The sequence below is a fragment of the Xyrauchen texanus genome, chromosome 23 (assembly GCF_025860055.1).
Source record: "Xyrauchen texanus isolate HMW12.3.18 chromosome 23, RBS_HiC_50CHRs, whole genome shotgun sequence".
In the NCBI taxonomy this organism is placed as follows: domain Eukaryota; kingdom Metazoa; phylum Chordata; class Actinopteri; order Cypriniformes; family Catostomidae; genus Xyrauchen; species Xyrauchen texanus.
Window position 1 is genome coordinate 14,670,379 of NC_068298.1, and position 15,853 is coordinate 14,686,231.

The following is a 15,853-nucleotide window of genomic DNA, read 5'->3' on the forward strand; positions in this document are numbered from 1 at the left end:
GTCATATGCTTATCATGATTTTCTCAGAGGTATTGCTAGGCCGCTAATTGATTGAAGCTCAGATACTTCAGTCATTGGGTTCAGCTTTGTGTGCTTTCCTTCAAGGAGCTAATGAGCTGCCATTCTTTTAAAAACTCATCAACGCCTCTCCACACACTTGCCACCTCTAAACAGCTACAGAAACTAGCCAAACATTATGTTTAGTCCTGCGCTCTCCATAGCACTCAGCATGCTTCTTCAATCCTCCTATTGATCTCACTCTTCTCCTGCATTTGAACGTGACTTACATGAGGAGCGTCAGACAGCGAAGCATTCAAAGCATGACAGCACTCTTGCAAATGCTCAGGGATTAGGTTTTACAGGGCCAAAACACAAAATATGAAAAAAGTGGCGATTAAAGGTTTAATTTCTATTTCGGAAAAGTTGCAAGTCGCAGCAGTCAGCTTTGATTAAAGTTCCACCCCGTTTGACAGTCGGGCCTCTTACTCTAAGCTCCTTAGGGAGCCCGTCTATCTTCTCACAGATATATGAGCCCAGCTCAGCAGACACCAATTTCTGCTGCATTTATTGAGCCCTCAGTAGACCACTGGGGTCATTTTCAAAATGCTCCTAAAAGACCGCTTTTAAAGGACATTTGAAGTCAGCTGAAAAAGTGTTTGATATGAGCTGGGCTTTCCTTCCACAGGACTTCAGCTAGATTTTCCTACTGCGGCCACATTTGCCCATACTTGTACCCAAGGTGTGCAGAGGAGATAACTCAGGAGGCAATGTGCCATGCTTATAGTCCAAGTTCTATAGAAATACATCTCATTGTGGGTAATGAAATATACAGATTATGGGTGCTCTCACAGTGGTGCTGTGATCTACACCTGTATATAGTGGAGAGACTGTGACCCCAAATCACCCAAAATTTTAAATTATGTATTTATTTACTCATCTCATGCTGTTCCAAACCTGTGACTTTCTGTCTTCCTTGGAACACAAAAGGAGACATTTTTAAGATGTTTCATTCAATTGCTATGAGCAAACGCACCATAAAATCATTATAAAAGTTATTAATACAACAGACAGACCAAGTTGTAATTCTCAAAAAATCTGTTTTAGCTCATGAGAGTTCATGAGAGATGTAGTGATTTCTGATTGTGAACAAATCGTTCTTTTAATTCAGATCTTTTCACTTGTCTGAATGATTTGACTAATCTAAAGTTCAACTCATTGACTGAATGGTCTGGTTAATTTACAGAGGTTAACAGCTCACTGGCTTGGAAGATTATCAGTGAAAAACGGCATAAATATCAGTCTATTCCTCTAACAAAGCAATTTAATTACTTCAGAAAATGTGGAATATAGCACTATAACATTTTGACTTTCACATATATTAAATATAAATATTGCTTTTGCATCCTTTTGGAAGCTTTTTAAGCCTTAGTCCCAATTAATTGTAATTTTATAGAAAAGAGCAAGTATGTGTCTTGATCATTTTTGTTGATATTGCGTTTTGGAATTTTACTATCTTTATGGAGATGTGCCAGTGTTTGAAAACCAGGTGGTGCAGGATAGTGTTAGCTGGTTCTGTATGTAGGCCTTCAGATGTTCTTTGGGGCTTTTCTATTCTTTATAAACTCTTATGTCTGCATGTGCCAACCTGGTGCGTGATTGCATGCAGAGACCCCCACATGGTGCATGCTGTGAAGATATATAGTGACAGGTTATCAGAGAGGAACATAGAAGCTTGTTATTAAACTGCTTTGAACCTTGTGCTCCGCATACACAATTAATGCAGAGTGGAACTGCAAAGCTTTTAAGTGCATTGAAGTGGAGCCATCAGCCTTACAATGCGAACAACCATCTCCTCTCTGCACTTTGGTCTCCAGGTTCAGGTGTTTTTTAAGTGCGGGGGGCTAATGTGGTATTTCTCTGCTTTGTGCTTTGGTGTGAAGTGCAAGGCACCACTGTCATCATCCAGCTGCCTATGCGATGCTCAGAGAGTTGGATCAGTAGTGGCTCTGGTTTTAAGAGGTTATTCCTCTTTGAAATAGGATTATTAGTTATTCATGGAGAGTCTCATGCGCTCGTGTTCTACCTTTATGTCTTATTTGGGCTGTTGTAGTGCCTGATGGCAAAGTCCTGTGAAGTTATTTGCGCTTGTGGTTTTGCTTTGGAATTCGTCTTTAATGTGTTTATCCCTGATGTTTTACCACAGAGCTCAACTGTGGTATTCACTGAGTGTTGGTTGTGTTCAGGCTTTGATGGGGTGGCATTTATCTGCATTCCTCCACCTTTGTCAGTCAACCATTTTCAGAATGAAGTGCACCTCCTAATACATTATTTATAACATACATTATAAACAGTGTTATAAACAGGTGACAGTGTTTCAGACATTAAAGAGGATGTAATTTTGTTGCCTTTATATTGGATAGTTCAAAACTGTTTGTATATTTCATTAACTGATGAATACCATATACCAACCTACTTGATCTACTAAAATCTACTTTGTATCTTAAAATATACTGATAAACAACATATTAATACGGGTGGTAAAACAGAAGGCCATGATGATTTTAAATTGACCAAAATTGGCCTCTCCATGAACCATAGCTAATGAACATGTATAGGCAGTGTGTATAATGTTACCTAAAATATATAATAAAATAAACATTAACTAAGCTACAGAAAATGTAACATAAAACACCCTGATAGACATAATGGATAACAAAAGTAAGAAAAAATGTGTGATGTAGCACAAAAGGAATTCTGGGGACATTGTTTTACTGTTTTTCATTTTAAATTATAAAGTGAATTTCTTTACTTGCAAATAACATAATTTTTAACAGTATTTTTCTGGAAAAAAAAAAAAAAGTGTATCTGTTGTCTTGTTGAATGTAAAACTGTATATATTTTTTACCATAAATTATATGGTAATTCATACTTACAAAATTAATTTCTGCAGTATTTTACAGTAAAATTATGGTTTGGTTATAGTTAACTAATTTAATGTTTTTTTCCCTGATAATATATATATATATATATATATATATATATATATATATATATATATATATATATACCACATGTTTTATGGTCAAAATGTTCTGTACAAAGATTTTGTTTTATCTTTTCTGGCTATGATTTCAAAGAATGAAAATCTGTAAATTGCTCAACATCAGCTTTGCTCTGAGCTATTCTGATCCCAGCAGTCCACGGCTCAGGTGACCTTGGTCATCCACTATCTTTGCTTGAGATACTTGGAGCATTTCCACCAAGAGCTGGAATGTCAGAAGACAGTCCAAGGAAGGAATTTCCTCCGGCCTCGTGTCCATCCTGCAGCCACTGTTGCGGACATTCCAGCTCATACTGTGTGACTGAAGCATGCTGTTCAGCTGCCAAGAATGTTGCCTCCCCTAGGAGAAAACAAGAGCACATCCGCATTGCATTCAAGACCTATTTCCTCAGCCCTGAACTATCCCAAACCTCCTTCCCCTGTCCCAGGACAGTCAACGACCATGACAAGACACCCCTTCCAAACTATTCTTCACCTTTAAAGGTGGAGAAAGTGATTCCTGAGAAAGACTGTTGATACAAACAAACAAACACACCCCTCCCTGCAGTGCTCCTTCAGAAACTCCACCCCCCCAAATTCATGCACGCGCAATAGTGTTGTGTGGATCGGTCCAATCCACTTTGATTAATTCTCCATTTACAGAACCAGGGCTGTGTGCAAACACCAGTTTTTGTTTTCAGCAAAACCTGGTGAAGAGATATTCACAGAATTTGAAAAAAAAGACTTATTCCACCTTTAACTCTTCTGTCAATGAGCCAGGGAGCCGGACAGACAGCCTGGATCGTATTTCACAACCATAAAGGTCACCGTAAACACCAGACAAGATGGAACAATCTAAAAACTAATTCTGACAAAAACTAATCTGGACTTTTTTGTTGAATAGCTTTCAAAAATCCCATGAAATCAAAATGAGAGGTGGCTTTTAGTGGCATTATGTCTATGAGCTTTGAAACCATCTATGTACTATTGTTCTCCTATAAATTGACACATTTTACCTTTAGCAGATGCAGGTTACACATTTTAAATAACAATCTTTCTTTTCTAGAAAATCGGTCCAAATATATTGATATATCATCTTGAACTACATAGATATTTCTCCAAGCAATTTTGCTACTTAGACGGAGAATGTCCCTCCCCCTTATACCATCTGCAACTGCCTAGCATGTAGCTTATCATAGTTCATGGTTATGAAGTTACTAAAGCCTATTGGATATTTATTTATTCAAAAAAATTCTGTCCCACCCCAACTTCCTATATCAATAGTAAATATGTCAAAATATGACAGAAAATGAATGCACATCAAATGATTTCCTGGGGTAAATTTTACATATGCTCTTTATTTATGCTCTCTATTACTGTTTAAACATTTAGTATAAGCATACTAAATTACTTTTCATATGCGATTTAAATATCCCATTCTTGATGCAAAAACTTGATTCGGTAAATTTGATTTAGTCTGGATACCAGACTAAATTTCTTGCCCATGCAGCCCACTAAAGGCCAAGACACCTCATGCATGCTTTATACACAGAGCATACCTTAATGGACTGTTAAAAATGGCTGTGTCTCCTATCAGCTGTCCATAGTGCCAGTGTGAAAAGAGCCTGGGGTCCAACAAATCTGCAATGCTGCCACACACAGGAGAGTCCCAGCAGTAAGCTTATTTCCCATCATACAGTCTGTTTATCTCCAAGTGAGTGTTAAACCCCATGCCATGCATGCTAATTATTCTAAAAGATTAGAACCAGAGGAGATAAAAATAGTTTGCGCTGTCTACATAATTATACACTGAATCCATTCATTGTCAATATGGAAACGCAAGGTAAACGCTGAAATTTGGAGCAATTCTAAATGGGATTTCATTCTATCTCACACCAGGTGTTAACCAATAGCTGTAATTTTAACTAAAATAATTTGTTTTAAAGCTTTAGTGTCATAGGAGGAAAGATTATTTAAACCATTGTTTTTCTAAATATACTGTATAGCCTGAGCTTCATTTTGGTGATTGTTCCTTATCTATGTAGCTTAAAAATATGAAGAATATTAAATATTTGGGCTTTATTACATCCAGTTTAGGGTTAAGGGTGCAATAATAGGATTTATGTGGACTCCTGTCCCAGCTGCAGACCAAAGAGAGGTAAACTCAGAATTATAAAGTACTGTAGTTTAGTTAAATTATAATAAAAATGGAGCAATGACTTTAGGTTATCCAAGGCCAAAATAACAAATAAAACAACTTGAAAGTCAAATCCCCAGTGAAATTTCCCCTTTTCTAACACAGAATAAAATAAGAGGCCTACCTAACAGCCAAACTTAAAACAAACACATGAAAACATAATTTAAGCAGGCTTGTTACATGAAAAGAATACAGATGTTGAGATTAATATTTTCGAATTGTAAAGCCATAATGATGTCTTAAGCCCTATTCGCATGGGATTAGTTTTCAGGACAATACATCTGTGAAGTAATTTTTCCAGAAGACAACTGTAATTTTGCTCTGGACATGTGATGTACTGTATGTAGTGTTTGCAGAGATGGGGACAGGAATATGTGTTTTCTTCCAATTTGGAATATTTTAGACACTTCATATAAATAAAGACATGTTTCATGCTGCAGTAGTGTAGTGGCCACTCTGTTTCAAGCATTCCTCAGTGTTAGTGTTTATTGAAGTCAAACATATTAGTTTGGTTGTGCTGCAGTGGTCTGGGTATCACAGAACGTTGTGGATACTTTGTATCTGTCATTTTTATAGCACTGCTTGCTTTCTTGCTTGCATTTTTAAAACCCAGATCACACAGTTCTGACAGAATATCTCATAAACCACTATGTAGTTCACAGACTACCATCCAGAATGTTTCAAAAACCCATCAAAGGGATTTTTCACTCTTATGTAGCCAATTAGAGGCTGAAAGCTGTGGGTTTTGAGAGGAGATACAGTAGTTTCAGTGTCTGTTGCTGCTGTGAGACTACAGTCGCCCCTGTTGTGCATCTCAAATGCACAACAGGGTAATGCTTGTATAGATATGAATGTTTCAGACTAGCTTCAATGAGAACTTCAATGAGAAAACATTGTCTCAACAGTTTGTTTAGTTCTCATGCTAAGCATTTGTCAAATCTTTTACGGCATCCAAAATATCTCCAGGGCGCAAGTTGTCAAATAAAAACAACAAACCATACAATAATGTCAATTGCAGATTTGTTGTCATTACTCAAGCCTGTGCACAGCTGTAATAATTTTCGGTGCGGAATGATCAACGGTGCTGTCATTCTTTCCACCTCTGCTACATCCCCACCCTCTCTCATCTTGGATTCATAGCACCACATTTCACAGCTTAATGAGAGTCTGGGGGCAGTGTACAGCATTTCTGGGTGGTTATAGGTCATAAGCCATTCACCTGTGCATACAGCCCAGTGTTTGGGCTTTGGGACTGGGTTGCTCACACAATCTTCCAAAGTGATTTTTTTGAACTGCTTTCCTAAGAACAAGACAAGCATCAACCCCAACCCCAACTAAGGCTCGATTCATCACTAGCGAGCAAACTGTTCCAAGGAAAGTGAATCAACATGTCATTTGAATCACTGCAAAATCTGCAGCAGTTTATTGTGTTGCACAAATGAAATGTAAAGTAATTTACCATACATACAAGGTGTGTCACTCTTTACCATTCCCATGCCTGTCCAAATTTACACATTGGCAGAAGAGCCAAAGCTTGTTTCCGCAAATTAGTTGTCTGAATAAGCCATTTGTTACGCTGTCTGTCAAAAGGCATATGTCAGGCTGAAAGTTGTCTTTAGCTTGTGATTACCGTGCGAGGTTCGGTTCGGATACGTTTCAAAGCCAGTTGGAGGAGACAGTATCTTTCAGAAATAGAAAAAGTGCCTCAGAAGTTTTACAGCTAAAAATAAACTCACAGTTTTTGCATCTGAGAGACCCATGAATCCTCTATAGGGCTTTGCCTTTTTGTGTAACAGCCTCTGCCATGCATTGTTTTCATGCCATTTCATCAGCTTTGCATGTCATTGTGACCTCCCCTTAAATTACCCTAAGTTTGCTCCTGTTCCTCAACAGCCATTAGCTGTGACCTGCTTTGACCGCTCTCAAGCACATGCCAATATCAGCCTCCTAGGCACAAAGTAAGATGAGATAACAGCTCTATCTAAAAAGCTGTCTGCCTCTCTTCCTGACAGTCTTTTAGATGTTTTTCACACTAGTTTTAAATATAGTGCAAGCTTGGCATTGTACGTAATCTCACCTTACCAAGGAAAACAAACTTGTTTCCATGTTGTACCCTCTTCTCTCTCAGGTATGTATCCTTTTGTTTGTTTTACTGTTGTGTCAAGTGACAAAAAAAAACGAATCATTTTGTGAACTAATACTTTAAGACTGTATGACATATTGACTGTTCTACAGTCTCTTGCAGCAGTGTTTTTTTTTTTTTTTTTAACACATCAATATAGAAATCAGTCTCTGTGTCTAAGGAACTCTACACTTTGAGGAAAAATAGGTTTTGTCTGACTGAGCAATACTTTTATCCATATTTATTGAGCTATTCATTTTTCCTTGAATGGTCTTTTTGGGTATAATTAACACTAACCAATTCTTCTGAAGTTATGGTGCTTGAAATACATTTTCCCTCAAGGGATTTGTCTTCCTCACGAGAGCACATAATTCCTCTGACACTCGTCCCTTTAACCTTCAAACCGGTTAGTCTGTGGAGGAAGATGTCTTTCTGCCTTGGCTCCCCAGGCTGCTGACTGTCATATGGTTGATCCGTTCCCAGTGGCATACGTGGATGTACCCTGCCCCTGTCGTATTAGAGACTGTTCAGTCAACGAAAGGATGTTCTCATGAAAAAAAAAAAAAACACCTGGGCTTTGTGACCTCAACCATACCTTTTCATTTAAATTAAAAGTAAAGGCTTGCTAGACTGTTTGATGTAGGTCAAAGCCTTAAACAGGGCATCAAGGATTGATTTTTGTGTTTTTGAAGGAAGGAAGCAGGGGTATTCGACCATGTTAAAAGTTTAATGGTACTCCCTAGAGTAGCCTCAAACAAGGGTAATGTAAACAGAATTAAATGACTCAGTCTAATTAATTAGAAGAGTGTAGGCTGGTAAGAAACAGCAGTGGCTTCTCATTAGACTGAGTTTGTGTCTCTCTGGAGAGTGCTGCTATGGAATATTATCCAGCACGAGTGACATCTCCAAGCAGGCTTTGGTTGCTGACACATACACGCACTCAACCGCCTGTTGTTAGCGTTGTGCGTGAAGCATTGTTGTGTTTCCAAATTGTGCTCGCTCTACAAAACACAAGAGAAGAGGATCACCAAATAATTAAACACCCACTTTGAAGTGTGTTTTCTCGCCTCAGGATTTCATTCTTTTTCATGATTTGTTGTTGTTGTTGTTGCTCTGACCCAGAACTCTAATGGACGCAACACACATGTATTAAAGTGTGCAATGTCTGCAGTGAGAGTAAGAAACAGCAATTCCGCAGATATCTTGTACATCTTCACTAGCTTGGGTATCTGGGAGAATTCCATATCTGATGACATGGACCAGTCAGGCTGAATCGATTTAACATGTAGCATGTCAAGCTTGAAGCACAAGATAATAAGGCTAAGGGACCATTTACAACAAATGTGTTTTTGTGTTAATCTGCGCTGTTTTTCTATGTACATTTGCGCTAGACAGACACCTTGGACCATTATGACACTTCTCAAAATTTTTCATTGTCTCACACAGGAGCCAAATTTTTTAGAAGGGGTGTCAAGTTAAAAGAATTTCCGCTTTTAAAAACATATCTCGAGACACCTGCAATGCCTTCTATTAATTGCGCTACTTCTAGATTTTTTTAGCAAAAGGCATTCCAACTTTTCACATTAGAGCTTTCGGTTCAGACTCAGTTTGATTAATTTGGTAGGTGTGAAGGCAGTTTTCCGAAACTGTAAGGGCACCAAGTTGCTTGAAAATATAGCTCTGGGTTATGTTTCATGTGGTCACCAGCATGGTACACAATTGGTATGAAAGCAATTTGGCCTTGCTTGCAGAATTTAACTGCAATTGGTAATATGTTGTTTCTTAGTGAAGTACAGTATTCTGCATTTATTTAATGATGTTTACACTGACAGTATTTAAATTGCAGAAGGTTGCTTGTCTCTGTGCTGTTGGTTGTTAGTTGCCGTTCCTACTCGACTGCTTTATCCAACGGTAGTTGTCACATCTGCAAATTGCAGTCAATGTGAACACCCCTTCATTGCTGCAAGTGTGAAAACAGTCTAAAGGCCCCTGCATAAATCGAAGAATGAATGAGTGTGACCTCATTTAGAACATAATATGTCCAAAAAGGTGTTTTTGAGTTTGTTTTGGTGGATCGTAATATCTCGCCAGGGCTACATTTCCAGAAAACCTCTTACCGGCTGCTATACACCTTACTGCCATTGGTCCATGTCATCGGTAGGTGTGACCTGTAGCTCAACCCACTTTGAGGCTGACTGCTAATTTCCGTTCAGTCAGTCAAGATCAGTCAACATGAACACTGTGCACAGTTATTAGCAAACTGGTGCAAATTGTCCTGCATCTGTATGATCATTCGCATAGAGACATTTTCCAAGAACATGTCACGCGATTTAAAAAATATATATAAATTAGTCCACAAAAAGAATCAAATCTACTCAAATACACTTTAAGTTCAAATTCATACCTTTGCTTAATTTGCTGCTTCACTCATGTGCCATCTTAATTCTTTGTCTGTATTCTTTTATTCACCTATTTGTCATTAGTATCGGTGTCATCATAACTTATAAGAACAGAGTGAAGGCTAATCATCACATAGAATGACCTTGTATTGACTATGTTAGCATAGTCGCTCTATGAATTCAGAATGTGAACAAGACAGATTAAACATTATCTACTTAAAATCCTCATTGATTAATTAATACAGCTGCTTTTACTGATCTCATGTGAATTCTACTGATAGAATGAGGCATGAAGTCATTGATAAAAGATTTTAATGTCACAGTAGTTGAAGTTTTACATGAAGTCTTGAGTGTTTTTTGTTTTTAAATGCTCCTCTGAACACCTTCTCCATTGGTGTGACCAGTGTCTGAATGTTCGTAAACAGAATTTCGTTGCTCAGTTGTTTTCATCTTTTTTTAACCTCTGAATGAAGAGCTTGGGGCTGAGGCCTTAAGACTGAAATAGATCAGAGATGTCCCAGTCTATGCACTTGTATGTAGGATGTATGTTAGGTTTCCTAAGCAACAACAACCAACTACTGGCTAGTATGTTTGAGTGCCGGAAAAAACGATGACAAAACACGGTCTAGATATTGGTGACAAGTATATCTCTCTCATTCACTCTCACTCACTCATTGCTTAATTCCTGTCAGTTTGTCAGCTCAGTCATGCCACTGCCTCCAGAGTGATGCCAGAGTGTTATTTATCTTTCTGTTTGTTCACTTTGTATCTTGTTCGTTTTCTGTTTGTTTGTTTTTTACTCTCTTGCTTATAGGACTTTCTCTTGTATTTTTCTCTCTTCACTTCCTCTCGCACGGTTCTGTTTATGTCTTTGAAGTCTAGTGTCTGCTTTAATGAGTGCACTTCAGACTAGTTCTGCCCGAACCACAACAGGCCTGGTGTCCTGAGGCCATTGAAGTACTACTTTTTCTCTCTTTCCATGTCTTTCTTTCTTTCTTACTTTCTTTCCAAGAAAGAGCTAACTTCCTTGCTTTCAACACATACTCTCTCTTTCTCTCTCTCTTTTTCTCCAATTGGACTATAAGCTCGCACACCCCTGGCAGCTTGTCTTCTGTCTCCTGGGAGGTGCTTCTTGGTTTTGATGTATAAATCATCCTCGACTGTTCAGTCTTTAATTAATGACCCCCATCTGTCCTTACTGGGTGAGTTTGAATTTTAAAATGCTGACACACCAAGCAAATGCCTATGCGACTTCCTGACGCAATCAGTCCCCGAATAAAGCAAGCTATCATTGCACAGAGAATAGGCAGTCTGAGATCGACACCCTCACCTGCTCCAAGGTGCCTCGAGTCCACTTACCCGGCAGAGAAAGAGTGATAAAGAGAGGCTGAAAACGAGACCACGGACAGAGCAGAGGCAATAGTACTTGCATCCATCAGCTTAAGCGCCACAAAGCGGGCCAGACCAGTAAGGCTCTCTGTCTATGTGTGTGTTCATAGGCTTTTCAAGTGAGCCCTGCCAGAGTTTCTGAAGCGGTTATGGAGGCCTCAAAGACAAGCGCTGCGGTGAGTCACCATCTGGCTTTTACAATCTATTTACTGGATGTGTGCAAGGCTGGGTTTCAGGCCATAGACGAGGGGTGCGGGACAGGCAGGTGGGCAGAGTCGGGCTGCATCACACATGCATGAATAGCCAAACAACACAAAACAAGTGAAGAAAAAGGCTCTGTTCTCGAATTTGTATGTCGATGTTGTTGTTCAAATCGCTGCTGCTTTTGAGTCCACTTAAGCTTCTTTTGTTTGCGCTCATGCCATTAATATAATTTGTTCATCTCAATGCCATGTTCCTGTCTTTCCCTTCTTTTTCCTGACATTGGGGTCATCACTTCATACATCTGCTCATGTAGCATGACAGGGCAGTACGCTTTGATCTGAAAACTATGATTTCCCTCTTTATTAATCTTTGAAACTTCTGTTTGTAATGCAGCATGTTCAGCTCTTTAACTAATGAAACAACTAACTTTATAAATCTTTTGTATATGTTTAGTAAAATCCATTATCGTGCTATATTTGATGTACTGTAACAGTACTTTACCTTCCCTTTTTCGTGAGTCTCAGTGACCTAAACATTAGTTTTGACCTCAAACCTCTTTTTAAATGTTAATTACTGAAAACATGTTTCTTCAGAGTGGACACCATAGCTCATAAATTAGGAAGCCCCCCCAGTGTGAAAGTCTCAGCCCAGCATGCATTGTTTCTTGTTAGAGATGATTAGTGGTCGTGATGTGGAACTAATTTGCTCCTAGTTGCTTGTTTGGAATCTAATCTGTCTTTGTGGGATCTCAGTGGACTCTGTGTTACCATCTTCCATGTGCATCTAAACTAACATTATCATCAGCATTCCGTGTTTTCCTTAATAGGTAAAAAAAAAAGGTGGATAAGGAGCACTGGGGACATGAATTTGCTGCTCATAAACAGTTTTATTCTTGAAAGCACATATTTTATGTAATACAATTTGAAATTCCAGTGGAGAAGCCTGATTGCAAGAATTGTTTATTCCCAGTCTACATTTAAACTTATATGAAAGGTAGTTCACCCAAAAATGAAACTGTCATTATTTACGTAGTTGTGTCATTACAAACTTGTATGGTGTTATTTTTTATGTGGAACACGAGATAATTTTTTTTTAATAATCTTCACACTGCTGTACTGTACTTTCTTTACATACATAGACAATTCATTCTAACCTGTCAAGCTCCAGAACGGACAAAAAGCATAATAAAGGAATCCTAAAATTACATTATGTATTACGTTTCAAGTCTTCGGAAGCCATACAATAGCTTTATTTGAGTAACATACTGAATGGCAATTTACAGAAAATCTTCCCTTCCACTGCAGCTCTCAAATTTCTCTCTGCATAATTGAATCTGCCATTAATGTTCACTTGTCACACACAAGAACCAGTGGCACTTTGCTTTCATTTTTTAATCTGAACATGAACCCTGGAGGGAAAGATTATCAGTGAATAATTATTTAAAATTCAGTCTGTTTCTCACACAAAGCTATCATGGCTTTAGAAGATGTAGAATATAGTGCACAAGTCGTATGGATGACTTTTATTTATTTATTTATTTTTACTTGGGGTTTTTTGTCATTGCTTGACAGCAATGGTCACCATGAACTGCCCTTTAATGGACAAGAGCTGTGCAAAGGTTCTTCAAAATGTCTCTATGTATTCCTCGTGGTTCAGCGGTTAAGGCTCTGGGTTACTGACTGAACGCCAAAACCGCCAAGATACCGCCAAGATACCACTGTTGGGCCCTTGAGCAAGGCCCTTGACCCTATCTGCTCCAGGGGCGCTGTTTCATGGCTGACCCTGCGCTCTGTCCCCAGCTTAGTTGGGATATGCATAAACAACTGCATTTCAATGGCTCTGTACCTGTACTCTGCACAATGGCAATAGAAGTTGAAAACAAAAAAAGAATAATGACAGAATGTTCATTTTTGGGTGAAATGTAAAAGTTGAAAATGTGTTTGTTCATATTCTTGTGCAAAGTGTGTATCATATGACAATATTGAATGGAAAAACTGTGTCATGCAGAAAGAAGGATTCATTCTGTCTAAATGCCATATCGTTGCTTTTCCAACAGCAAACCCTGGAGAATAACTTAACAAATCTAGTAAAGAGGAACAGTGAGCTGGAGAACCAGATGGCCAAACTCATCCAGATTTGCCAACAGGTGGAGGTGAGTCTGGCCAAATGTCCTACTTCTTTTTCTTTATAATATTCATGCCTCACATTATCATCAACATCATTTTATCTCACTAAAGTTCTGTACAATTCACCTTAATCAAATGCCCAAATCCTCCAGATGTTTTGTTTTGTTTTGCCAAAAAAATAGATCTGATATTTAGCTACTAATATTTAATTTTAAACTGCCCTCTTGATCAACAAATGCTTGCTAGAATATGTAGGGATATTCCTGTATGGAGGAATGCAATATCAAAATATACACCTGGATGTATGAGATTTTAGCTGTGCAGTTATGTGATTGCAAGTATGTTTGTATGTGATTATGCATGCCTCTGCACCACTCACTCATGTCATATATAAATGAAGTCGTAATGCATTTAAATGTATTTTCTTTTAATTCAACTACTGAGCCAAATGCTAGAAGTGTATCAATGTAGGTGAATGCCGCCTTTATGAATAAAAGAGACTAGAATTTTGCCTTCTCTGAAAATGAACTCGTGGTAAGTAAGAAAGAGAAAACCTTAAATAGAGTTCATAAACTCATGTTTGACCCCCTTTCGCCTTCAGAACTGCCTTAATTCTACATGGCGTTGATTCAACAAGGTGCTGAAAGCATTCTTTAGAAATGTTGGCCCATATTGATAGGATAGCATCTTGCAGTTGATGGAGATTTGTGGGATGCACATCCAGGGCACGAAGCTCCCGTTCCACCACATCCCAAAGATGCTCTATTGGGTTGAGATCTGGTGACTGTGGGGGCCATTTTAGTACAGTGAACTCATTGTCATGTTCAAGAAACCAATTTGAAATGATTCGAGCTTTGTGACATGGTGCATTATCCTGCTGGAAGTAGCCATCAGAGGATGGGTACATGGTGGCCATAAAGGGATGGACATGGTCAGAAACAATGCTCAGGTAGGCCATGGCATTTAAACGATGCCCAATTGGCACTAAGGGGCCTAAAGTGTGCCAAGAAAACATCCCCCACACCATTACACCACCACCACCACCAACAGCCTAACAAGGCATGATGGATCCATGTTCTCATTCTGTTTACGCCAAATTCTGACTCTCCATCTGAATGTCTCAACAGAAATCGAGACTCATCAGACCAGGCAACATTTTTCCAGTCTTCAACTGTCCAATTTTGGTGAGCTCTTGCAAATTGTAGCCTCTTTTTCCTATTTGTAGTGGAGATGAGTGGTACTTCTGCTGTTGTTGCCCATCTGCCTCAAGGTTGTGCGTGTTGTGGCTTCACAAATGCTTTGCTGCATCCCTCAGTTGTAACGAGTGGTTATTTCAGGCAAAGTTGCTCTTCTATCAGCTTGAATCAGTCGGCCCATTCTCCTCTGACCTCTAGCATCAACAAGGCATTTTCGACCACAGGACTGCCGCATACTGGATGTTTTTCCCTTTTCACACCATTCTTTGTAAACCCTAGAAATGGTTGTGCGTGAAACTCCCAGTAACTGAGCAGATTGTGAAATACTCAGACCGGCCCGTCTGGCACCAACAACCATGCCACGCTCAAAATTGCTTAAATCACCTTTCTTTCCCATTCTGACATTCAGTTTGGAGTTCAGGAGATTGTCTTGACCAGGACCACACCCCTAAATGCATTGAAGCATCTGCCATGTGATTGGTTGATTAGATAATTGCATTAATGAGAAATTGAACAGGTGTTCAAATCCTTTAGGTGAGTGTATAAGAGTCATAATTTGTGACTGTGAAGTGTTTAGTTCCTGTTATACATATTCATGGAGGACTGGGAAGTCAGCTGCATTTGCAGGAGTGTTGTCTTGTAGACAGGCCTTCAATTAAGTATTTGCTATAGGGAACAGACAGTTGTATGTGTTATAATTTTGTTGTTTTTTTATCTTGCTTTTGATATTGTTTTCTATAAATACATTTCACATTATTTAAATTCTTCCTTGAATGTTGTATTAACATTCTAATTTCTAGAATTTGTTCATATCTTATATCATACACTACTTTTGATCATACATGAATTTGTCCATTTATCATTTATCCATTGATTTTTGCTTTTGTAATTTTTTTAATTTTCAATAATATTGCTGTAATGACAATTTTTTCCTGTCTGCATGTTTTGTAATAAAAGTGCTACTTTACCACATACATTGCAGGCAGCTAAGTACTGCATATTAATGTGTCATTTTTGAAGAAACATTACCACACATGATTAACGGTCCTTTTGAATGTCAATTAGCACCCTTTATCTTTAAATCAGTGCTCATTAAAAGCAAGACAAACAAGGTACCATGGATAAATTTAGCCTTTTTTGTATGATGTCACCTTGAACATTGGCTGAGTGAGTCTCTCTG

The 15,853-nt window shown here is 38.5% G+C and overlaps 2 protein-coding genes across 9 annotated transcripts in view; both read left to right on the forward strand.

Annotated features, from left to right (window-relative positions):
- LOC127663077 (probable E3 ubiquitin-protein ligase MID2) overlaps positions 1-15,853 on the forward strand; it is a 185,485-nt gene that overhangs the window by 128,955 nt on the left and 40,677 nt on the right. For 6 of the 8 annotated variants that reach the window (XM_052154498.1, XM_052154497.1, XM_052154493.1 and 3 more), the window contains 2 exons: positions 11,258-11,323; positions 13,408-13,503. In XM_052154498.1, coding sequence (XP_052010458.1) covers positions 11,258-11,323; positions 13,408-13,503 — 162 coding nt within the window. The remainder of the gene's footprint in view (positions 1-11,257; positions 11,324-13,407; positions 13,504-15,853) is intronic. The other 2 variants (XM_052154501.1, XM_052154494.1) reach the window with 1 other exon arrangement.
- The window catches only part of LOC127663079 (long-chain-fatty-acid--CoA ligase 4-like), a 188,958-nt gene that overhangs the window by 87,412 nt on the left and 85,693 nt on the right, over positions 1-15,853 (forward strand). The gene's annotated exons all lie outside the window — the stretch shown is intronic.